The 25,805-nt window shown below is 37.7% G+C and overlaps 1 protein-coding gene across 4 annotated transcripts; it reads left to right on the top strand.

The window, feature by feature from the left end:
- The first annotated feature begins 804 nt into the window (after positions 1–804).
- CDC7 (cell division cycle 7) lies at positions 805–25,757 on the top strand. Of its 4 annotated transcripts, none has more exon segments than NM_001266610.2 (12): positions 805–909; positions 1,648–1,791; positions 7,326–7,409; positions 7,734–7,869; positions 11,051–11,144; positions 11,235–11,377; positions 12,528–12,777; positions 13,411–13,506; positions 14,275–14,453; positions 15,564–15,646; positions 20,131–20,280; positions 24,030–25,715. In NM_001266610.2, coding segments are annotated over 11 exon segments (1,725 nt in total). In that variant the 5' UTR covers positions 805–909; positions 1,648–1,676; the 3' UTR covers positions 24,425–25,715.
- Positions 25,758–25,805: the final 48 nt, after the last annotated feature.

Below are 25,805 nucleotides of genomic sequence, written 5' to 3'. Positions count from 1 at the left end.
TCTTGCCGCTCACTCACTATGCTTCCCCCACACTGGCCTTTCCTGCCCTGCCCCTGCAACATACCAAGTTCCTTTCTCTCTGCATTTGCCCTGTCCTTTCTTTGCCAGAACAGTAGTCTCCCTGCCAGCTCTTTCTCATCCAGGTCTCTTTGAGAGGGCTTCCCTGACCATCTAGATGCCACCTTTCTAGGTACTATCACATCTTTTCATTTTATTTCCTTCAAGTAGTAATCAATACCGGAAAGAATACTGTTCATGTATTCATCCGTTATTGTCATCGCTTCATTGGAATTTAGCTTCCTACAGGGATGGTGTTTGTCTTGCTCACTATGATTTCAGCCCCTAGAAATCCGCCTACCTCAGAGCCAAGGACTCAGTAAACAGTATACACTGCCTTCCTGCCACTGTGCTAATTTCTACTAACACAGTCACAAATAATCAGCATTTTCTGCTTGTTTTTAACGTAAAGTAGGGCACTCAATGAAAAGGAAATAAAAGGAGAGTCAAGAAAGTGCCTTCTATCCATGGAGTACCCAAGTGTTGTGCGGCCACGGTATATAGGGATGTGTCAGCACCTGAGGTGTTTCCTTCTCTGAGCTAGTTTCTTTCCTGGAAATCATGTTGGGCCCTTAGCCTTATGGTTCACCCTGTTTTTTAAGATCATCCCGGGGTTTCATTCCCGTAACCGCTCTTCCAGCTGGCCAAGGGGGCGGGAAGAAATCCCAGCCTCTTGCGCAAGCGCCCAGTAGCGGAATCCGCTGGGTCGAGGGCTTTAGTGTGCGCATGTGCAACGAGAGCTGCGGCGGGAAGTGTTGCGCAGGCGCATCCGATCCACTCGGTAGGTGGGGAGCTCTTGGAGACGGCGACCCAGGCATCTGGGGAGCCCCAGAAGTCGTACTCCCTTAAACCGTGAGTTTCAGACGGTTTGTTCCGTGGCGCGGGATTGTGAGGGATTAGGAACGAATTCTGGATGGTGACTTCGGTTTTCTCGCCGTGCAGTTCCTTTCCCCGCCCCCCTTCGGATCCCTCCGACCTGCGGCGGGAAAGTCGCGCGCCTGCGTACTAAGCATCTGGTTCGGTCTCTGGCCCGAGGGAAGCCGGTCTTTTCCGGCTGACCTCGCGGCCAGGGCTGGTCGGAGGATTCCCATTCATTAAGCCATCTCCTCCTCCGCCCAGTACTCGTAGCCAGGGTCGTATCAGTTCTCCATCAACTTGCGTGGGGCCTTGGACGAGCTTCCTGGCGCTCCCTGTCAGTGGCGAAACGGTTTTCTCCCTCTGTCCTTTTCCTGACTTCAAACCGCCCCCGGCGCTCGGCCCCTCCCCCACGCGGTCCCGCAGGCTACGCCGGACTCGCAGCCTCGCCGTTTCCCACTGCGCCGGCTGCTGCGCGGGTACCCAAGCCGGGAAATTCTCCCTGCAGCCCCCTGCCGGCGTTTCTGATAGGTGAAAATAAAGCACATGGAATTCCTTAGAAAAGGCCACAGTATGCCCTACTGTGGAGGTTTGGACACATGGTGCATTTGAAAATGTTTGCCCCTTTGGGGGCAGTGGCATGTTTTTAGTGCGTGGTTTAGCGAGTGATCTAAACTTCTCCAGTGTTCTAATTTTTACAGCTGCTTTGCTTTCCCTGTGGATGTAACCCCTTAGCTGGCATTTTGCATCCCAATTGTCTTGTGATGGAGGCGTCTTTGGGGATTCAAATGGATGAGCCAATGGCTTTTTCTCCCCAGCGTGACCGGTCTCAGGCTGAAGGCTCTCTAAAAAAAAACGAGCAGAATTTTAAACTTGCAGGTATGTGTTTAATTCCAAAGATGTACAGTTGCAGAGATTTTTCAGGCAACAATTCTGTGTTTTCAGTTGCTCTCAAAAAATAAGTAGATTGAATCTTAAAGTGAGTTGTGTGTTTCTGTAGGACAGTGTTTTAAAACAGAGCTTCATACGATCTAAATGTAGGACTGAATTGCAATTTGGAAGACTGTAATACAACCCGTTTTACGGTTGAAGTTGTTATGGTCATCAATATTGGTAACTAAGAATGCAGAAGTTTGATGATGCCCAAATTAAATTTCTCTTCTCTACCTGTGTTCTTGTCTCTACTCACCACATTGCCTTAAGCTTAAATTTAGAAATTGACACTGGAGATCATCACTTAAGTATTCAAAAGCAGAACTCACAGAGAAAAAAATATGAAATGTTTGTAGCAATAATAAAGCACCATATCTCAGTGTAGAGCATGAAATGTTGTTTGGCCGTAAACCAGACCTTGGGGTGAAGAGGACAGGGTCAAGCAGTGCGTGCTTTTGTACACTCGCATGTGTGCTTTCATTTCTGCTCTGGCACAGGACCTGGGACATAGTAGGTATTTATTAATAATAAATATTTGTTAAATAGAGGAATTCTAGTTGACTGTATTTGTTTTCCTGAAAGGGTAGCCAGATCTTTTCCATCTTTGTCTGAAGTGAATTCTGTGCTTGTCCAAAAGATACTTATTTTGACCTTTTGTCCATATATTCTTTATAACCCCACCCTAGAAAAATATGACATCACATACTTTCTGCTTTGATGGAAGTCATTTATCCCAGTTACCTAAACTTGAAACTTTAATCTTCAGCTGATGCTTTTTATTTGTTCCCCATATCGTCACCTAGCTTTATCTCTTTTTAATAGGTATGGCATTGTGTCTTCTTTCCATTCCCATTTCCACCACATTAATTCATTTCCTTACACTTTGTTCCTGATTTACAACAGTTTCTCACCTATGCTGCCTGCTTGCACTTTTCCATCCTTCAGTTCATCTGGTACGTTGGTGCTAGAATAATCTTAAAATGCCACTTTCATCCAGTTTCGTGGATACTGTTCCTCTTCCTTTCCATTTTTCCAGCAGTTAGCTGTTTTTTTAGTTCATCTTTCCCTTACTAGTCATTGGACACATAACACAGTAACACAGTCATTGTAGTATTCTTTTTCTATCGCTTAGGATTCTGCATTTTGTCTCCACTGTAAGCCCCTTGGTGGCAGTATCTCCTCTGGCTTCTGAAGTATGTTGTGACTTCAGCAGAGTATCTGAATGGATGACTCTGACTTGGTTCTGGCATCTTGTTTAGGAGAATGCCACTATTCTAATATTCTGAAAATCTGCTGGGAAGTAAAGAATGGGGTGAATTTTATTCCAGATTTCAAAAGTTTTGTAGCGTTTATGTAACAGAATATTGGACATTATAAATAATACGATAAATTGTAAAACATGCTAAAACTTTACTCTTGCAGCTCTTTTTAAAATATGATCCTTAATAACAGCTAAAATTATATAAACATAACTTCAATGGGGAGTAAAGCTGATGAGGTCCAGGCACGTAACAGTCTCGTAATCTAATTGGGAAAGTAAATCAAATTAGATCATAAGACAGGTATATCCCTGTACCTTATCAGCTTTACTCCTTATTGAAGTTATATTTTTGATTGGATGTTTTATATATCTTTGCATTCCCAGAGCTTAACAGTGTCCAGCACATAGTAGGTGCTTGAAAATATTTGAATGAATGATTTAATGTAAGGATATAAAGTAAAATACTTAGTGTAATGGATGAATAGCATGTCTCTTTATTTTGAGATATTTGTAAGATTTTTTATAACATTTTTCTGATAAACATGATTATTGAAAGTTTTGAAGTAAAGAAAGCCAAAATAAAGTCTTTGCATTATTGAAATATTGCCTGAACCGGAGTATGAGATCTTATTTCTGATCTCCATTTTTTGTTTAATATATATCTTGAATATTGCTGATGTAGTAAATATTCTACAACTGGATTTAAGGTCCATTGTATATTATATTTAATCACCTTTTACTGTTGACCCTATAGATTGTTTCTATTTTTTCCTATTAAGAAAAATGCTATAATGCACAAACTATCTGGCATAATATTGGTCAAATGTTTATTCTTTCACTAATTTGGCAAGCCTTTTTTTTTTTTTTCTTCTTTTTTGAGACACAGTCTCTCCGTCACCCAGGCTGGAGTACAGTGGCGCAATTACAGCTAACTGCAGCCTTAACTCCTGCACTCAAGCCATCCTACCCCCTCAGCCTCCTGAGTAGCTTGGATTACTGGCATGTGCCACTACACCCAGCTAATTTTAAATGTTTTTTTAGAGATAGGATCTTGCTATGTTGCCCAGGCTGGTCTCAAACTCCTGACCTCAAGCAATCCTCCCATCTTGGCCTCCCAAAGCACTGCGATTACAGGTGTGAGCCACCATGCCTGGCCAGTAAGCTTTTATTATTTTTTTTAAGTATCTTACGATATGCCAAGTTTTAATAAGTGAGAAAGAAAGTGTCTATTATATACAGACACTTTTTTAGGTGCTAGGGATAAATCAAAGCATAAAACAGAAATGAACACCCTGATAGTTAGACAGTAGACAGACAGTAAACAAAAGAAATAAATACTAATGTTCAAAAGTGATTAGTGTTACAAAGAAAATATAAAAGGGAAGGGGAGATAGGAAGTATTGGGGAAGGAGATTGTAATTTTGGTAAGTATAGTTGGTCATAGCCTTCTGTAATATTTGAGCTAAGACTTCAAGGTGGTGAAGGAGTGAGCTGTGCAGATATTTGGGGAAGAGCATTCCAAACAGAGGAAACAGCAAGTACAAAGACCCTGAGATGGGAGTGTGCCTAGCATTCAAGAATAGCAAGGAGGTCATTGTGGCTAGAATGGGGAAGGTAATTGGAGTGAAGTCAAAGAGACATGTAAAGAGACTTTCTAATGGAGTGAGATGTGGAAACCATTAAGATTTTGAGCAAAATCGTGACAAGGTGACTTAGCTTTATCAGAATACTCTGTTTAAACTGTTTGCTATGTTGCAAGCTGACTGACTGCTGCATTACGGATAGACTACAGGCTGGCAAGGAGTGTAGTTAAGGAGAGTATTGATATATTAAAACCAACTTGGATATAGTATGTAGCAGAAAATGAAGTTACTTAAAATGTCAAAATAGAAACCTAGACCTTCATGTATAAAATAGAGGCATTTAAATAATTTTTAGCATATTATAATAGACTTTTCAGGGTCCTCCTCCAATCCTCAAGTCTATTTCATTTGTCTGTCTTTAGTACTGTTTTCCAGCTTTTGACATGAATGTACTTTTCTGCTTTCTGCTCTCGTTTCCCACTTCAGAATTTGAAGATATTGCATTCACTTTGGTTGCCAGGAAGTTTTACTGTTGTTTAAAATTGTTGAAGTTGTTCTGAAGTGACAGGAAACCTTAATAAACATTTTGAGTTTTGTAAAGAGGAGTAGGTACATAGTAAGTGAGTAGTGGTGTGGAAGCACCCTTAATGTTTCTCCTCCCCTTCACATCTGTTCTCCACTTGTCATTTTTCTTCTTAAAAACTTTCTGTAGCTTTCATGTGCATTCTCTCTTCTCTTCCTTAGCCACATTCTATTTCTTTTATTAATATTATTATTATTGAGACAGGGTCTCCCTCTTCTATCGCCCAGGCTGGAGTACAGTGGCATGATCATAGTTTAGTAACCTCAAGCTCCTGGGCTCAGGGTATCCTGCCTCAGTCTCTGTAGCTGAGACTACAGGCCTGTGTTACAAAGGCCAGCTAATTTTTTGTTTGTTTGGTTGGTTTTTAACTTTTTTAAGAGATGGGGTCTCAAACACCTGGCCTCAAGCAATCTTCTTGCCTTGGTCTCCTAAAGTGCTAGGATTACAGGCCTGAGCCACCACCCCAGGCCACATTGTATTTCGTTGTCTCTCAGCCCTCCCCCTGCCCTAATCATCCAAGCCTTTTTTGTTTTTTGTTGTTTTTTTTTTTCTTGTTACTGTCTTTACAGACATAGTTAATTTTTCCTAAAGTGTTGTATTCGACTTTCACTACTTGGTGAATGCTTCAGAACAAAACTTAGCCATCAACTGAAGGCTTCCTATCACCTTCGGAAATCCTCCGCAACCTAGTAGTATATGCATTCTTTTATTACAGGTATCACCTTGTATTAAGAATGATAACATGTTTCCTCTACTAGACCAAGCTCCTAGTGGCTGTACCACATTTATTAGTTTTTTTTTTACATGCCCATTGCTGAGCATTTTTTAAAACAGTATTTATTTAAATGAATTAGTTCTAGCCAGGTGTGGTGGCTCATGCCTATAATCCCAGCACTTTGGGAGGCCAAGGTGGGCAGATCACTTGAGATCAGGAGTTCGAGACCAGCCTGGCCAATGTGGTGAAACCCCGTCTCTACTAAAAATACAAAAATTAGCCGGGCATGGTGGTGCATGCCTGTAATTACAGCTGCTCACTCTCTTGAACCCGGGAGGCAGAGATTGTAGTGATTGGAGATTACATCACTGCACTCCAGCCTGGGCAACAGAGTGAGACTCCATCTCAAGAAAAGAAAGAAAATTAGAAAATATATGTATAATTAAAATAAAGGAATAAGTTCTGTAGACATCAGCAACACCTCTGTGAAACTGGGCAAATGATTTAACCTCCCTGAATTGAGTTTCCTTATCTGAAAAATCAGGATAATAATTCCTGTTCTGCCAAGATCACAGTACTGTTAGGAAGATCTGAAAAGATAAGGCATGTGCAAGTGCTTTGAAAATGTCTTAAACTTATGCTACATAGGGCTAGTAGAGCCTAGATGCTGTAATAAAATCTGAAGAGTCTTACCTAGTTATCTTCTGTATCCAGTAGTTTACTGGGTTTTGTATTATTGTGTTCCCTTGTTTTAATTATGTACATTTTTATAAAGAACTGATATTTATTTAAAAGTAGCAATTTATCTGTAGTCAAGGATAGAGAGTACTACTGGCAATTGGGACAAATTTTTAAAAATATGTTTTTACATGCTTGAGAGCTTTAGTAGGCCTTCTCTCTGAAAATATAGGGTGAATATTCAATACGTAAAATTTTACCAAGCCTTTAAGATGTTGTATCTTTACGGGAAATAGTTTTCAAGAACATTGCAATGTGTCCTTGTCATGCCATCTAGTGATCACAGCACAAATTGTTTAGTCATTTTAAAAATTTGGTGGTTTTTCATGTTGTAATCTATACAGTAACAATGTATCTATTAGTATATAATTCCAGTATAGTAGAAATTTGGTGTATTTAATTATGGGACTGTCATTTTTGCCTGTTCAAGAGGTGTGTGTGAGTTACAGCAACTTGATAGGGTTTTAATCTTACAAGTTTTATTGAAACTTTTATGTATAATTAATTATGTTTTATAATTTCATTTAGCTTTTTAAATTTTAAGAAACTATAAAATATACTGTCATTGATTAAAAGTCTAAATTTTTGTTTCCTTGAAAGGTGTTAAAAAAGATATTGAGAAGCTTTATGAAGCTGTACCACAGCTTGGGAATGTGTTTAAGATTAAGGACAAAATTGGAGAAGGTAATTTGGGGATATGCTTTACTATTTTTACAAGGTCTTTTTTCCCTCCTGTTTTCCTTTTGTAATCTTGCTTTTCATTACTACTTCTTATTGAAAAATATACCACTTTTTAGACTATTAAGACCGTAGTTTTATTACTAATTATGGTAGCAGCTTTTCTTTTTCAACCTCAAAGAAAGAATAAATAATAAATATTTACAGTAAAATGAAATCCTGTTTTAATCTATTATGCCATTGAAACAGTTTTTACAATCTATTTTAGAATTGTTTCATTAACATTTTTAAAAACCCTGATATTGAAAAATTTAATACATTGTTTTACAGGCACTTTCAGCTCTGTTTATTTGGCCACAGCACAGTTACAAGTAGGACCTGAAGAGAAAATTGCTCTAAAACACTTGATTCCAACAAGTCATCCTGTAAGAATTGCAGCTGAACTTCAGTGCCTAACAGTGGCTGGGTAGGCAATTTAAACATATTTTAATTGAACTTGTATATAATTTATAAGATTTTAAAGTAGATGCTTAGCAGGGATGAGGAGATTGTATGTGAATTAAATACATTTTTCAGTCAAGTGTTTGCAATTTGCTAGCACTTTCCTTCTAACCTTGCAATAGTTAGTTAAATTTATAGTAATTCTTTTAGATTGGATTTCCCTTGAGGCTCGGCTTGATTTCCTGTCTTTTATCACTGCTTTTTGTAACCTTCCTGCCAAATCATAAACCTTGGCTTTCATGGTTTACATTATTTTGTAAATGTAGGGAACTCACATTTCACATTTCCCCAGCTATTGACGACCTCATCTAATATTTTATTTAGAATAATGGAATCATCTGGTATGGTTTCTCTCTGCTGGGTCATTTCTGTCAACATAAGGACATGATTTAGTATCTTATCCTCCTAAACTGCCCTCCTTCTTCCACCTGCTCCATCATTTCTTTGTTCCCTCCTTAACAGCCAGACTTCTCAACAATTATCTGCATACATTGTTCTCATTTCACACCTCCCTTTCACTAAATACTCACTGCGGCTGTTCTCCTCTAAACTGGAAACTATAGAGTCAGCCATTACTCTAGGCATCATTTAGCACAATTGACTTGAACCCTTATCTTGACTTCTGTACTGCCACACCCTCGTTGTTTTCTTCTTCCCTCATTTGGCCTTTCATTTTGTGTCTTTGCCAGCTCTTCCACTTCTATCTGACCCCTAAATGTTGGAGTTCCTCATGCTTGCTCTTGGGTTTCTCTGTATTCTCCTTAGTGTCCTCCATTTCCACATGATCTAAAGTAATGATTCCCACAAGTATATAGTTAATCTCAGACCTTTTATCGTAACTACAGGTTTGTATATATCCACTTGCCTATTTAACATTTCCATTTGGTGCCTGATAAATATCTCAAACCTAATATGCCAAAACTAAACCTTAACATGCCAAAAATAACCCCACCACAACAAATGTTCTTATCTACCCATCTCTGCAAATGGCCCATCTACGCACTTGTTCGGGCCAGAAACCTAGAAATCATCCTCATTTTCTGTTTCTCTCCTAAACCACATTAATCACTAAGTCCTAGCCATTTTGCCTCTAAAATATATCTAGAAGTTCATCCATGTCTATCTTCTCTGCCACTACCTCAGCTGAAGCCTAGACTATAACTGTAGCCTGCTGCGTCTTTCTCCCCTTCATTCTGTCTTCACACAGCAGCCAGAATGATCTTTAAAATATAAAATATATATGTATATAACTTAAATTGGGTCATTAGTTCCCCCACTTAAAATCTTTCAATGGTTTCCCTTTGTACTTTGAAAAAAAATTCAACCTTCTCATGCCCGTCTTCCCACCTCCTTCACTGTACTCCATTTCTTTAGTTTATCGAATTTGTCTCAAGAGCCTTCTTACCTCAGGGCCACTGCCCAGACTGTTTGCCCATTCAGGAAGGCCTCTCCCAGTCATTGCCTGCTGACCCTTTATCTTCTGATCTGAGCAAGAGTGAAACTGGACACAGGAGTTCATACTTGTAATCCCAGCACTTTGGGAGGATTGCTTGAGGCCAGGAGTTTGAGACCTGCCTGGGCAACATAGCAAGACCCCATCTTTACAAAAAACTTAAAAATTGGGCAGGCAGGGTGGCACACATCTGTAGTCCCAGCTACTTGGGAGACTGAGGTAGGAGGATCATTTGAGCCCAGGAGTTTGAGGCTGTAATGACCTGCGATCGCTCCACTGCACTCCATCCAGCATGGTCAGCAAAACAAGACCCTGTCTCTAAGGAAAAAAAAAGAGTGACACTGCTTAAAAGATGTCTTCTCTGAATTAAATTAGATTCTCCTATTTTCTTCTAATTGTCATAGCATCTTTTGATTTCTTTCAAAGCCCTTACCATAATCTGTCATTATAAGTTACCTTGTTATTATCTGTATTGTCCACTAGGTAGTAAACTCCATGAGGACAGAAATTCTGTAAATTTTATTCACTGTTGCATTACTAATGTCTGTAATCCCTAACAGCAAATAACAGTGCCCACTAAATATTGAATGAATGAATAAGTAAGCCTGTTTGTTTCAGCCCTCTGTGTACTATAGAAGACAAGAAAATGAGATGGCCTCTGTAAAGAACGCTTGCATACGTTCTTGTACCGTAAATGTGATCATTCCTTTTTCTATACTTTAACTGTCTCCCTCTACCACTTTTTCTTTTTCTGTGCTTAAAAAGGTACATGCTAAAAATGCCTTCATCTGATCTTACAGTGCAGTCAGGCAAATTGTCTTTAGGCTCAGCTTCCATTGTGTTTTATTTTCCTTTCTTCTGTTTTGTTTCTTCCTTTCCACTTAAATTGCTGTCTTAAAAATTACCAGTTAATTATTCTTTGCCAAACTAAAAGCCTCCCCTCAGTTGTTATTCTCTTTGACTTCCATGCTAATAACTCCTCCTTCAAAATTCCTTTCCTATTTGGCTCTCTAACTTGACTTCTTCCAAGCTTAGTTTTCTTTTCTCACTATTAATTTTCATGTCTCTAGGTATCACTTCTCTGCAAGTACTCTCACTGACTTCTCACTTGTCTTACTTAAGGTTTAGTCCCTTATCTAGATAGCTCTATCAAAATGATGAGGTCTGGTTTTAGCTGCTGCTTTTACTGGCTTTACTTATGTTTTGATATCTCTATTGTTTTCTTACTCAGGCTCAAAATCATAGAAATCACCTTTGTCCTATTTTACTCTTTTATGAAGCAGTGTAGCATAGTGATTAAGAGCATATGTCTGGAGCAAAATGCCTGGGTTCAAATCCTGGCTGTATGATCTATTAGTTTAGTGACCCTAATTTATTTATTACTGTTACCATCTTATCTGCTAAGTCTTATTAATTTTTTCCCTTTTTTCTCTCTCTGCCACTTCCCCAGTTACAACTATAATTACCTCGTTGGAATTATTATAGTAATGTCAAAACTGGTGCTGTTTTTGTTTTAAAAGAAAACTTTAACACAAGAACACAAGTCACTTATGTTTATATTATGTGATGATGATTTTAAGTCAGTTTTCAGCAATATGTATGCATTGCTAAAATTGCGGTTTTTAAAATTAGACATAAAGTTTCAGTCCCTCTGACCTTTCCTCTAAAAGTTCGTTGTGCATTTTTCCACTAGGGGGCAAGATAATGTCATGGGAGTTAAATACTGCTTTAGGAAGAATGATCATGTAGTTATTGCTATGCCGTATCTGGAGCATGAGTCGTTTTTGGTAGGTTTTAATATTTCTTGAATTTTTATTAGCTGAATATTTCATTGCAAACAATATTTGTAACTCATTTCATTCATAACTTTATTTTAGGACATTTTGAATTCTCTTTCCTTTCAAGAAGTACGGGAATATATGTTTAATCTGTTCAAAGCTTTGAAACGCATCCATCAGTTTGGTATTGTTCACCGTGATGTTAAGCCCAGCAATTTTTTATATAATAGGCGCTTGAAAAAGTAAGTATGAAGAGTTACTAGAAAATATTTACCCTATTTCTCTTTTAAAAAACAATTTTGTTGTCTATATTTAAGGTATTGAACATGATGTTATAACATACATAGATAGTAAAAAGGTTACTATTGTGAAGCAAATATTTCGGTTAACCATTTTATTTTTGTTTTTATGGCAAGAGCAGCTAAAATTTACTCATTTAGCATGAATCCCATATACAATACAGTTTTATTACCTGTAATCTTCAGAGTGTGTGTTAGGTCTAGATTTATTTATCCTACATAACTGCTACTTTGTATCCTCTGACCTATATCTCTTAGATAGAACATACTGCAACAGCCATGCACAGATTATTTCTGTTTCAGTTTCTTTGTGATTGGGAAGGGAACTGTGGTGAAGAAGAAGATAAAATTGTATTCGTGGAACAGTGTACATTATTAGATATACCATGATTCAGTGGAAATAGCCTGAACTAACAGACTTAGAGTCTAATAATTTTTGACCTTAGATATGTCTGTTACTCTGGACTTCATTTTTCTTTGGACCACATGATAGCCAATTTCCTGTTTTAACATGAAAGTTTTATTTTTATGTATACTTTTTAATGCTGATTATAATTATAAGCTGAAAATAACATAAATACCTCTATATAATGGATCGTATTGAACATAGTAAGATTATAACTTCTTTTTTGAGCTTTTATACCCCTGACTTAAATTTTCTTTAATTGGATCAGATTTTAAAACCATGATTTTAATTTTTTAAACTTGCTTAACTAGAAATTATCTGCTATGATGCCATCTCTGCCACCATCAAAGAACAAAGGATTGTGTTTATGTTATGTATTCCTCTTCTGCCTTATGAACCCAGACCACTGGAAAAAGAGAACATTTGATTGATTGTGGGACACCGCTTAATTTGCAATCCGAGTTAGCTGTTAAATTCTTACTTTGTCTGGAAAACTTAGGGTTTTTTTCTTTTCCAGAATGCTATAAATCCCCCCCCCCCCGCCAAAAAAAAAACAGCAGAATGTTATAAATTCCTAATTGATCCCAAAAAGAATTACAGTTTTTATGAGGATGGTTTGAGAGTATTACAATGTTACTAAGCTTTAATTGTTACAGATAAGTAAAAATGCTTAATTTTGTCTCTTAGGTATGCCTTGGTAGACTTTGGTTTGGCCCAAGGAACCCATGACACGAAAATAGAGCTTCTCAAATTTGTCCAGTCTGAAGCTCAGCAGGAAAGGTGTTCACAAAACAAATCCCACATAATCACAGGAAACAAGATTCCATTGAGTGGCCCAGTACCTAAGGAGCTGGATCAGCAGTCCACCACAAAAGCTTCTGTTAAAAGACCCTACACAAATGCACAAATTCAGATTAAACAAGGAAAAGATGGAAAGGTTCTCTCTCTTTTATTTCTTAAGTACTGACACTGTTTTAGAAATGTACTCCTTCAGCCAACAGAGGGAAATACAATACTAGGATAGTACTTGTAATTTAAAAAAGTTTTTTTACATTTGTTATATGTATTCAGTTGATTAACTTTTCACTAAGATTTGTACTGAATCATTTTGGTTACTATTTTAAAACTAAAATTTACATTGTCCGTTTATAACGTTTGTCATTACCTATTATGAAATCATATTTTATGACAAAAATGGAAAATATTACATTTTCCCTGCATGTTAAAAAGTTCAGATTATCCTTTTTAAAAGAAAGCATTAGTTATAGGGGAGGAATTCTGAAGTGTCTATCTCCATTTTAGCTGCACAGCAAAATGTAACATCCATGCAGGTGGTTTTTGAATTTTTTTAGTTACATATATTTGTGGACTATGATAACATTGTATGGGTGTTGAATTCTGTCTAGACTATTTTCTCCTTTCACAGAAGTGGTTTGGTGCCTGAGAATGACTTGGATGCAGCTGTTTTTGTTTCATCTCACTTAACTCTTTCAAAACTATGGCAGAGTACAGCTGGCAGAAAGTGTTACAGATATAATCCTTATTTTCCTTGTTTTTGTTGGTATTGTAGGAGGGATCTGTAGGCCTTTCTGTCCAGCGCTCTGTTTTTGGAGAAAGAAATTTCAATATACACAGCTCCATTTCACATGAGAGCCCTGCAGTGAAAGTAAGTAATGTAGCTTAATAGCATAATGGTCAGTCAGTCATACACTGAAGAGAATTTAGGTAATAACTAGATTAACATTTATTATCAGAACTTTTTTTAAAGTAGAGTTTGGCTTTGGCAGAAGGTATTACTGCTTTGAGCATTTAGTCAAAACTTGTTTTCTCCAGTTTTTTTCTGAACTTTTCTGGTGGAATTTTTTCTCATTTTTGGTTAGCTGACTATTACTGCTCTTTCTCTAGAGGAAGAACGTTAAGGGCTTTTCTGTCATTGCTAGAGTGTGAGCTCCATACAGCTAGCTAACTGTTCTGACACATAGTTGATAGTGTAAAGATGTTTGTAAAGTTAACAAAATCATCATCAACGTAGATGATTTCAGATTGACTTAGGATATCTTGTGACAGCTAGACAGCATGAGCAACAAATTAAAACTGTGATTTTAGCCAATGTACTTGTGCAGTTTACAGTTCTGAAATGGAGTTAGACACTAGAACATAACTGTTTTATACTTGTATCAGGAAAAGTTCTAATAAAGTATAAGTCAAATATTGGCCAAGCTAGGACTAATGAGTAAATTTTAATATAAGGCGACTTTGCAGAAAAACCCAAGAAGACCTTAAACATTTTAATAGACAACTGTTTATTTACCGTCCAATAGCCATTCAGCAGTTCTTAAAGCTATGCTTCCGCTATTGCTTTTTGCCATACTAGCATTTTAGGACATCATGTTAAATGTCATGAAAATAGAAAAATAAGACTTTTCTTTTACAGCTCATGAAGCAGTCAAAGACTGTGGATGTACTGTCTAGAAAGTTAGCAACAAAAAAGAAGACTATTTCTGCAAAAGTTATGAATAGTGGTGTAATGAGGAAAACTGCCAGTTCTTGCCCAACTAGCCTGACCTGTGACTGCTATGCAACAGATAAAGTTTGTAGTATTTGCCTTTCAAGGTAATGTGTTTTGATGGTGTTATAAAATCACCAGCATGCTGCCATTAGAAATTGCATTGATTTGGGTGGATAATTTTGTGAGTGCAAGGGATCAATACAGATCAGTGAACTGCAGTGGGCCTTGATGCACAGCAGTAGTACCTTGAAGAGCAAATGATAACAGTTTTCATATATTATTTATTTAACACGGATATACTCTGGAAAACACATTTGTTCTTATATGCAAATAAGTAGGATGGGGTGGCTTTTAGAAGCTTCGAATCACACATTTTGCTTGCTGATGTAATCTTTTCTGTTTTCTCTTTTTATTCCCATTTATGTGGAGTAACCAGAACCAAACAGTAAGAGCTCCTCTCTTACTCCCACCTCCAACTCTTTGATTCATAAATTTCTCCCTTTCCTTCAAGACTTGGCTTTCATAAAGCCTTTCCTGATTAACTCAAATATATAAGTGTATCTGTGATCAATTACTCCAAACAGAAATGAATTTTTATACCTGTGAATTGCTATTGGGTTCTATTTTTCTACTGTGGCTCTTATTATCCACTACTGCTTTTTCTTCTTGGAGGTTATTTTAAAACCTTTCTGGCCGGGCGCGGTGGCTCAAGCCTGTAATCCCAGCACTTTGGGAGGCCGAGACGGGCGGATCACGAGGTCAGGAGATCGAGACCATCCTGGCTAACACGGTGAAACCCCGTCTCTATTAAGAAATACAAAAAACTAGCCGGGCGAGGTGGCGGGCGCCTGTAGTCCCAGCTACTCGGGAGGCTGAGGCCGGAGAATGGCGTAAACCCGGGAGGCGGAGCTTGCAGTGAGCTGAGATCCGGCCACTGCACTCCAGCCTGGGTGACAGAGCGAGACTCCGTCTCAAAAAAAAAAAAAAAAAAAAAACCTTTCTGGAGTAAATCTGGGGAACTAGTAGAGGGGGTAAAAACCAGTAGAAGAAAAATCGAGGCTTTTTATCCCACTAGATTATCATTTACTTCATAGTAACACTTACTATATAGGTATCGAGGCAAAATTTACTGTGAACTAAATTGATGAATGTTATCTTTTAGACTTACATAGTTCAACTTTAACGTAACTAGAGAAATCTTATTTCATCATAAGGCGTCAGCAGGTTGCCCCTAGGGCAGGTACACCAGGATTCAGAGCACCAGAAGTCTTGACAAAGTGCCCCAATCAAACTACAGGTATGTTTTACTGGAAATACAGAACCCAATTAAAATGGATTGTCCCAGATGTATTTTATTTTATGATCTTTGTCTATTTATAACTAATATTTGAGCTCTTCTGCTTTTATTTAAGTTATGTAAGCAGTTCTAGCAGTGTGGCATTCCTATTTTTGAGCTAATGCTATTCTTTATGAAAGTTTTTAATCCTAATGTTGCCTCTCTTTTTTTTTTTAAACAGTTTATTCCATAGATTACATTTTCCGTATTTATTTACAAGATGGTAAGATCATCTTGTAAATAAATACGCAAAATGTAATCTATAGAATTTTGTTGACATCAGCTTTATGGGGGAAAAAAATTATGTTTAATAGTTTTTGCCAACCAAAGACTTAAAGCATTTTATTTGCTTGCTTAATACCTCAAAAGTTTCCTGTGATGTAGATATAATTGTGTTTGATTAAAATTATTTTTGTTATATAAACAATATAATAGCAGTTAGAAGGTTTTGAAAAAGAAAAACGTCTTCCATAATCTAAAAAGTTACCATGGAGCTGGAATTCAGGAAACATCTTGAATGAATAGATGGATCCTGCTGTTCACTTGGATTATGGGCTTTGAAGAAATGCGTTCATTCATTGAATGTCTGTTCTTGCTTGCTAATGATAAAGTAAATAAATAAATAAGACCATCTGTTCACACTCTAATCAGGACACACTATCAAATAATTATAAAATAACCTGTTGAGTATGGTAGTAAAACTTATACAAGGTATTTAAGGAGTATCTAACTATCCTAACCCAAAAAGATTATGAAAGGCAATTCATGAAAGAAGTGACCTCTTAGAATGTAAATTGGGCTGGGAGGTTAGCATAGAGGCATGAGCCAAGGAACTCAAGAAACAGCATACAGAAAACTAAAAAAGTTTCATTTTGGCTGGGCGCAGTGGCTCACACCGGCAATCCCAGCACTTTCGGAGGCTGAGATGGGCGGATCACCTGAGGTCAGGAGTTTGAAACCAGCCTGGCCAACATGGTGAAACCCCATCTCTACTAAAAATACAAAAATCAGCTGGGTGTGGTGGTGTGCACCTGTAATCCCAGCTACTCGGGAGGCCGAGGCAAGAGAATCACTTGAACCCAGGAGGCGGAAGTTGCAGTGAGCTGAGATCACACCATTGCACTCCAACCTGGGCGACAGGGCAAGACTTCATCTCGGAAAAAAAGAAAAAAGTCTAATGTTGCTAGAATATTAAGATGCAAGTTGAGGAATGGTGAGAAATAAACCTGGAATGAGGTAGACAAGGTCAGACCACAGTTGTTACAGTTTGGACTATATACTGTACATATAATCAAGCAAAAGAAGTGGCAATGGTATATTCTAGATGGATCATTCTGGCAGGCGTTCAAACAGTTTAGCTTTTGGAGAGTGGTGGCATGAATTTTTCCAGTTGAGAGGATGAAAATGTGAATGAGGGTATTAGTAATAGGAATAAAAAGAAAAGTGAAGGGTTGGAAAAGGCAGAGCTTGGTGGATAATTGGATGTAGTATTTGGGTGTGGTGTGGTGAGGGAAAAGGGCATTCAGGATATTTACCAGAGTCCTAGCTTGGGAGACTTGGATGTGTACCAGTAACCAAGGTGGAGAGTAAAGGAGAAGTAACTGGTTTATAGGGGAAAGTAAGGTTGGTTTTGGGTATAATTGGTTTGAGGTATTTGTGGGACATCCAAATAGAGATATCCAACAGAATCAAAGTTAAGTCTGATGCTCAGCGAAGGAGCTGGGCTAGAAATGCAGTTGAATGTCATCATTATATAAATGACAGTTGAAACCATGAAGTGGATGGACCAATCAGGGAGAGTATACAGAGGGAGAAGTTAAAACTCTGAGGAACATTAGTCAGCACTTAAGGCTTGGAGAAAACATTGAAGGAGCAGGCAGAGGTACCAAAGGAGCTAAGAAAGGCATGTAGGGCTGGGCACAGTGGCTCACCACGCCTGTAATACCAGCACTTTGGGAGGCCAAGGCAGGCAGATCACTAGGTCAGGAGTTTGAGACCAGCCTGGCCAATATGGTGAAACCCCGTCTCTACTAAAAAGTACAAAAAATTAGCTGGGCATGGTGGTGCGTGCCTGTAGTTCCAGCTACTGCGGAGGCTGAGGCAGGAGAATTGAACCCAGGAGACAGAGGTTACAGTGAGCCGAGATTGTGCCATTGGACTCCAGCCTGAGCAACAGAGACTCCCTCTCAAAAAAAAAAAAAAGTGATACAGTAGCCGAAGGAACAGAGCAAATAACCTGGTGATACTAGGAGGTCAACAATTAGGAGAGATATCCCTTTAAAAAAAAAAAAAAAACGGGCGGATCACGAGGTCAGGAGATCGAGACCATCCTGGCTAACACGGTGAAACCCCGTCTCTACTAAAAAAATACAAAAAAACTAGCCGGGCACGGTGGCGGGCGCCTGTAGTCCCAGCTACTCCGGAGGCTGAGGCAGGAGAATGGCGTGAACCTGGGAGGTGGAGCTTGCAGTGAGCCGAGATCCGGTCACTGCGCTCCAGCCTGGGCGACAGAGCGAGACTCCGTCTCCAAAAAAAAAAAAAAAAAAGCTTTTTAACATCAAGTTGAGCTGGTCGTAATCTTTAACAGCCAGAATTAAGAAGATTAAAGTTTCTATAGTGGGAATGTAAATTAGTACAACCACTATGGAAAACAATTTGGACGTTCCTCAAAAAACTAAAAATAGAGCTACTACATGATCCAACAATCCCACTGCTAGGTATATACCCAAAAGAAAGAAAATCAGTGTACCAAAGAGGTATCTGCACTCCCATGTTTGTTGAAGCACTATTCATAATAGTCAAAATTTGGAAGCGACCTAAGTGTCCATCAACAGATGAATGGATAAAGAAAATGTGGTACTTACACACAATGGAGTACTGTTCAGCCATGAAAAAGAAGATCTTGTCATTTGCAACAACATGGATGGAACTGGAGATCATTATGTCAAGTGAAATAAGCCAGGCACTGAAAAACAAGCATTACATGTTCTCACTTATTTGTGGGATCTAAAAATCAAAACAATTGAACCCATAGAGAGTGGAAAGATGGTTACCAGAGGCTGAGAAGGGTAGTGGGAGGGTGTGGGGGACATGGGGACTGCTAATGGGTACAAAAAATAGTTATAAATGAATAATCCAGCATTTTGGGAGGCTAAGGCGGGTGGATTGCTTGAGCTTAGGAGCTGGAGACCAGCTTGGGCAACATGGTAGAACCCTATTTCTACCAAAAATACAAAAAAGTAGCTGGGTGTGGTAGTGTGCACCCGTGTACCCAGCTACTCAGGAGGCTGAGGTGGGAGGATCACTTGAGCCTGGGAGGCGGCGGTTGCAGTGAGCCGAGATCACACCACCACACTCTAGCCTGGGCAACAGAGCCAGACCCCATCTCGGAAAAAAAAATAATGAATAAGACCTAGTATTTGATAGCACAACGGGGAGACTATAGTCAATAATTTAATTGTACATTTTAAAATAACTAAAAGAGTACTTTGGGAGGCTGAGGCAGGCAGATCACTTGAGCCCAGGAGCTTGAAACCAACCTGACCAATGTGGCAAAATCCCATCTCTACTAAAAATACAAAAAAAAAAAAAAAAAAAGCTGGGCATGGTGACACGCCTGTGATCCCAGCTACTCAGGAGGCTGAAGCATGAGAATTGCTTGAATCTGGGAGGCAGAGGTTGCTGTGAGCTGAGACTGTGCCACTGCACTCTAGCCTGGGCCACATAGCGAGACCTTGTCTCAAAAAAAAAAAAGAAAAGAATTTAATTGGATTGTTTGTAACACAAAGGATAAATGCTTGAGGGAATGGATACCCTATTTTCCAGGATGTGATTATTACACATGGCATGCGTGTATCAAAACATCTTATATACTTCATCAATATATATACCTACTGTGTACTCAGAAAAATTAAAGTCTTTACAGCCACAAAAAAATAAAAATAAAATACTTTTTTAAAGGTTTCTATAGCAGCAGTTGGTGGTAGTGTCAGCTGAAGAAGAGCTTCTAATGTTCATTACTTTTCACTAAAATGAAAGCATTTTGACCAGTATGGTATGTAATTCTCAAGGATCATTCAGATTTTTTTCCCTCTTAGCTGTTTTTGGATTCCTTTTGATCCTATAAAATGTTCATTTAGTTATTGTTTCCTAATGATTAAGTATCCTTTTAAATTTACCAACATGTTTCTTAAGAAAGAAACATATTTTGCAGTGAGGATTCTCAGTCCTGGTTGTACATTAAAATCACCTGAGGAACTTTTTTTAAAACATTGATGCCTGAGCCCTACTTTGGAACTGTTCAATCAAAATCTCTGGGTCTGGGCATCTGAATTTTTTAAGGCTCCCAAGGTGATTCTAATGCATAGTAAATGTTGAGGACTATTGATTTAGATGATAAAATTATAGACTTGAAATTTATTTTTAAAATTTGTCTTCTATTGCAGCAATTGACATGTGGTCTGCAGGTGTCATATTTCTTTCTTTGCTTAGTGGACGATACCCATTTTATAAAGCAAGTGATGATTTAACTGCTTTGGCCCAAATTATGACAATTCGGGGATCCAGAGAAACTATCCAAGCTGCTAAAACTTTTGGTAAGCAGTTTTGTATTATAGAACAAAACAGAATGCCTTTGATTATCTCCTACAAATCACTTAATAAATTATTATGAAATTTTCTTTACAAATAAACATTGAGTCTTGATAAAGTTCTCTAATATTAAGTAGAAAATTCTTCAATTGCTTGAAAATAAACGTATCACCTCTCCTCTATACATATAATCATTTAATCTTATTAAGCACAAGTAATACCTTTTGCAGTATTTAAAGTTTACCTGTATAATTTTGTAGGAATAAGGAGTAAAATCTTAACTCCTTTTAGTTATGGTTTGACTTTTATTACATACATTTACCTTTAATAATATGTTTTACTTTTTTATTGTATTTTAAACATCAGATGTACTACGTCTTGGTACTTAGAGTGTCCTTGCCTTAAATGATCTTAGGCTATACTAACAAGTAAACAATTATTAATATAGTATAATAAGGATTAGGGAAGAGAATAGAAATTTGTGTTGTCAGGTTGTGTAGGTTTATGGGAGCAGAGAAGCAGAATGCATAGAAGGCCTTAACTGATGGGATATTATTGTAAACATATATTGGACATGGATGTCATCTCCTTAGCATGCAAGTTCTTCAAGACTGGGATGTGCAGTGTACTTCATAGGGCACGTGAGAATTATCTCAGCCTTGCTGTGGCCAACAGTCTGAACTCAAATGCCCGTTTAATGTTTATTTTCCAAGCTCAGTTATAGTTAATGCTTTCCAAGGAATAAGTGGGATTGAGTCAGCTTACTACCATACAATACAGAATACCCCAGGAGATAAAGGTTCAACCAGCCTACCTCAAGAGTAGCTGGGCTGCCTTGTGCTCAGCCCCAGGATCAGCGGGTCTTAACCGGGGTTGCATGTCAGAATTATCTGAGAATCTTTAAGAAATACATATGCCTGCCCACTCTACCTATTCTTGGAAAATATGATTCAGAAAAATAAGATACTTAGGAAGGCTCCAGCCTTGTTAGTTTGAAAAAACAAGTGATTTTGACTAAGAAACTACAGGTGTTTAAGAACCACTGCAGAAATTACTGCCCTAGCTTATGCACTAGTGCTATAGTCCAATCTATAAGAAAAACTTGGTGGTTGTGAAGAAAGCCTCATCTTAATAGAGGCTTGCCAAAATATGTTTCTACAGCAAAGTCGGTCCACAATTGTAACTATCTTGTACTTACTGTAAGAAAATTTTATTTGAAGATAATAGGATGAAATAATACATACAAGGGAAAAGTGACCATGAGTGGAAAACAAGATTGATATCTTAGAAATGGCATTCTTACATAATAATAAACATAACAAGTATGTTTATTCTCAACTGAGAAAACTTTCATCTACTATTGAATAACTTGGTGAGAGGTTTATGAACATGAAGTTTATGAGCCAACACCAAAATATTTTATTGAAGAGCTTGAATCTCCCCATTGGTAATCCAAGTTATAATCAGGGCCAACAATGGAAGTACAACATCTGACACAAAAATACTCCAGATCAAGTGCCATGATAGCAAGCAAGAGCTTTTAGAGATTTATCATTGTAATACTTGTTTTCATATTTGAAAAAAAAATAGGACCAGGCACGGTGGCTCACACCTGTAATCCCAGCACTTCGAGAGGCTGAGGTGGGCGGATCATGAGGTCATGAGATGAGACCATCCTGGGTAATATGGTGAAATCCCATCTCTACTAAAAACACAAAAATTAGCTGGGCATGGTAGCACACACTTGTAGTCCCAGCTACTCGGGAGGCTGTGAGGCAGAAGAACTGCAGTTGAAGCCAGGAGACGGCAGTTGCAGTGAGCCAAGATTGCACCATTGCACTCCAGCCTGGCGACAGAGCAAGACTGTCTCAAAAAACAAATAATAAAAATAATGCCATAGGACTTGTCTCAGTTGTATTAGTATGACATCTGTAGTTATTTCAGTCAGATCTTACTATAACTTTGGACTGAGTATAAAAGCCTCAAAATTTCAGCAAACACAACTGTGTTCCCCTTTGTAACCTAAAGAAATGACTTAGCTGAGATTAGCAGTGAGATCACCTTTACTTCTCTTATCTGTAACCTATTCCACTGTCTTCAGCCCTTAAACCTGGCTCCATTGTGGGTTGTCATTTAGTACTCAGTGAATTGTATTGGATAAATTAAAAAGAAAAGTCTTGAGCTGAAACAAATTCCTGACACATAGTAGTCTGTAACAAAGTATGTTGACCGATCGTGTTAGTTGGAGTTATTTTTCCTGAATGTTATAAATCAATCTTCTTTTTGGTCATATAAAAAAAAGCATATTGTATAACTTGGGGACATGCGATAACGTATACTATTAATTATTTTATGACTTCAGAACAAGCTAATGAATAAAAAACTATGTGAGTATTCCCCTCTGGCTCTGATTTTTCAGAGAGAATAGGAATGATAGAATCAGTTCAAAAGTAAAAAAGGATTGGCATATTGTATCCTCATAGAATTTGGTTTTTGGTAATTGTTTCTTTTGTTTCCTCCCTTTCCCTCCCCTCTTTTTCCCCTGGCTTAGTTAAACATCAGTCCAATAGTTAGTTCAGAATAGGGAAAGGTAACTTTTTATCATCCTCAGCCAGATTAATGACTTTGTTGACAATCTACATTCCCAGAAAAGCATCTAAATGTTATGGTACTTATTGTTTAGTACATTTATGTTTAATAAGTAAATGCAAGGCAAAAATAATACATGATTGCCATTTGCGTGATTAACTTCTTTTTGCACATCTGATAATAAACCCATCAGGAAGTTGTTTCAGACATTTATATTTTTAAAAACTAAGATATAGTTTGTTTATTTGTTCATTCAGAAGCATTTATTGGGGCTTTATGTATGCCAAGTACTATTGCAAGTCTCTGCTTTGACAGAGCTTAAATTCTAGTGAGGGAGAGAACATAAGTACTATGAGAAATGAGTGGTACTGAGAAAGATAAAAGGAAAAGGGGAGGGAAGAGGCTCATTTAGGATAGGTTGGTCAAGAACAGCATCTCTAAGGATGTATGTTGTCATTTGAACAGAGTTGTTGAAATGAATAATGCCTTTTTGTCTAGTCCAACAGACATTAACTGACCACCTAACATGTACCAGGCATAAGCTGGGTTTGGGAGGTTCAAAGATAGATAAGACAGTTCCTACCTTCAAAGAGCTCACAGTCTACTAGGTGGGACAGACATATATAGGATAGCAAAAATAATAGTAGAACTCCTCCCAAGATACAGTAGAAGCTGAAATTGATCAATTCTCTCTGAGGGTGTCAAGCCTGAGGTGATTCTTGATCTGAGTGGTGATGCCAGTGAGAGTGTCCTGGGCACACAAGGAGTGCAGGACATCATAGGCAAAGACAGGAGTCATGTAGTCAAAGACATAGAAGGCTGGAAAGGAAGTAGAGTGGGGGTGTGGGAGCTGCAGCTAGTTAAAGATTGTAGAAGGATAAGATGAAGCTTGAGAAACTGGCAGAGTCAAGTGAGTGCCTGGCATAGCTTAGTAAGTCACTGCTTTCTACTTACTATCTCTCACTTTATCTCCCACTGTGCAATTCACATACAACTTAAATATAGCATGTGGTGCTCTATCTCACTGTATGTGTGTGTGTGTTTGTGTGTCCCTGTCCATAAAGCGTATGTTTGAACTTTCATGTTTCTCATGAGAGAGGCTTCTGATATACTCAAATAATAAAATGGCTTTTTCTGTTGTTGTTTTTTCTTCTTTTGCTTTTAGGGAAATCAATATTATGTAGCAAAGAAGTTCCAGCACAAGACTTGAGAAAACTCTGTGAGAGACTCAGGGGTATGGGTTCTAACACTCCCAAGTTAACAAGTGATATACAAGGACCTGCTTCTCATCAACCAACTGTTTCAGAGAAGACTGACCATAAAGCTTCTCGCCTCATACAAACACCTCCAGGACAATACTCAGGGAATTCATTTAAAAAGGGGGATAGTAATAGCTGTGGGTGTTGTTTTGATGAGTATACTACCAATTTAGAAGGCTGGAATGAGGTACCTGATGAAGCTTATGACCTGCTTGATAAACTTCTAGATCTAAATCCAGCTTCAAGAATAACAGCAGAAGAAGCTTTGCTGCATCCATTTTTTAAAGATATGAGCTTGTGATGATGGGTCTTCATTTAATGTTTACTGTTATGAGGTAGAATAAAAAAGAATATTTTGTAATAGCCATAAGTTCTTGTTTAGAGACCAGAGCAGGATTAATAATTTATTTTAACATTTTAGTGTTTGGTGGCACATTCTAAAATATAGATTAAGAATACTTAAAATGCCTGGGATAGTTGTTGGGACTAACAACATGATCTTCTTTGAGTTAAACCTACCTAAGTAGATTTTAGGTGGGTTCCTTATTAGGTCAGATTTTTAGTTTCCCTAATTACTTTTCACTGACATATGCAGAAAAAGGAGCAGTTTTAGTTTTAATTAATTAAAATTAACGGATGTGATGAGGATTAAATGAATCAAAAGACTTAATTTGTAGATTTTTTTAGAGTTATGAGCTATGTATACTTTGGGGAAACTCAACCTGGTGCTGGTGCTCTAACAATGTAAGAAAAGAAGATAATTTCCTTTTCTAGAGGTACATATTACGCCTTTTATGAACACTAAAACAATGAGGAAATGTTGGTCATGGGGCAAAGTATCACCTAAAATTGAATTTATCCATTTTTTAAAAACACTTTATGAAAGCATTTTAGTGTGAATTGCCATTTTTTCTTAATGGCTTCTCGATTTTCTTCCTTCTCTGCCCCTACCAAAAACATTCTCCTCGGAAATTACATGGTGCTGACCACAAAGTTTCTGGATGTTTTATTAAATATTGTATGTGTTTACAGTTGGGAATTTAAAATAATATATACACTGGTTGATAAAGGGAAGCTGCAGGACCAAGGTGAAGATTGATAGTCCAAATGCTTTTCTTTTTTGAGGTGTATATTTTTTCACACCATCTTAGATATAATTAGGTAGCTGCTGAAAGGAAAAGTGAATACAGAATTGACAGTATTATTGGAGATTTTTCCTCTGCATAGAGCCATCCAGATCTCTGTATCCTGTTTTGACTAAGTCTTAGGTGGGTTGGGAAGAGAGAAAATGAAGTAGGCAAAGAGAAAAGGACCTAAGATAGAGGTCCATATTCAGAAATGATATATATCAATGACAGCATATCAAACTTCCTATGGGAAAAAGTCTGGTGGTTGAGTCAGCTGACAGATTTCCCATTTAGTAGTCATAAAATACAGAAATAGTTGAGGGACATATATTCATTTTGTTATTTTGAGCATTGGTAGATTAGTATATCTACCTAATCTGTTTGGTAATTATAGGGTATATCTATATAAACCATTACCATTGATCTGCTCTGTCTTATGCCATAATCTTAAAAAAAATTGAATGCTCTTGAATTTGTATATTTAATAAAGTTATCCTTTTATATTTTTTATGTCAGAGTACTCATTTGAAAAATAGCTTTTTTTTTTTAAATTGA

Source organism: Macaca mulatta, chromosome 1, assembly GCF_049350105.2.
Source record: "Macaca mulatta isolate MMU2019108-1 chromosome 1, T2T-MMU8v2.0, whole genome shotgun sequence".
Classification (NCBI taxonomy): Eukaryota; Metazoa; Chordata; class Mammalia; order Primates; family Cercopithecidae; genus Macaca; species Macaca mulatta.
The sequence above is the reverse complement of the archived record's forward strand: the minus strand, read 5'-3'. Positions and strand labels throughout refer to the sequence as shown.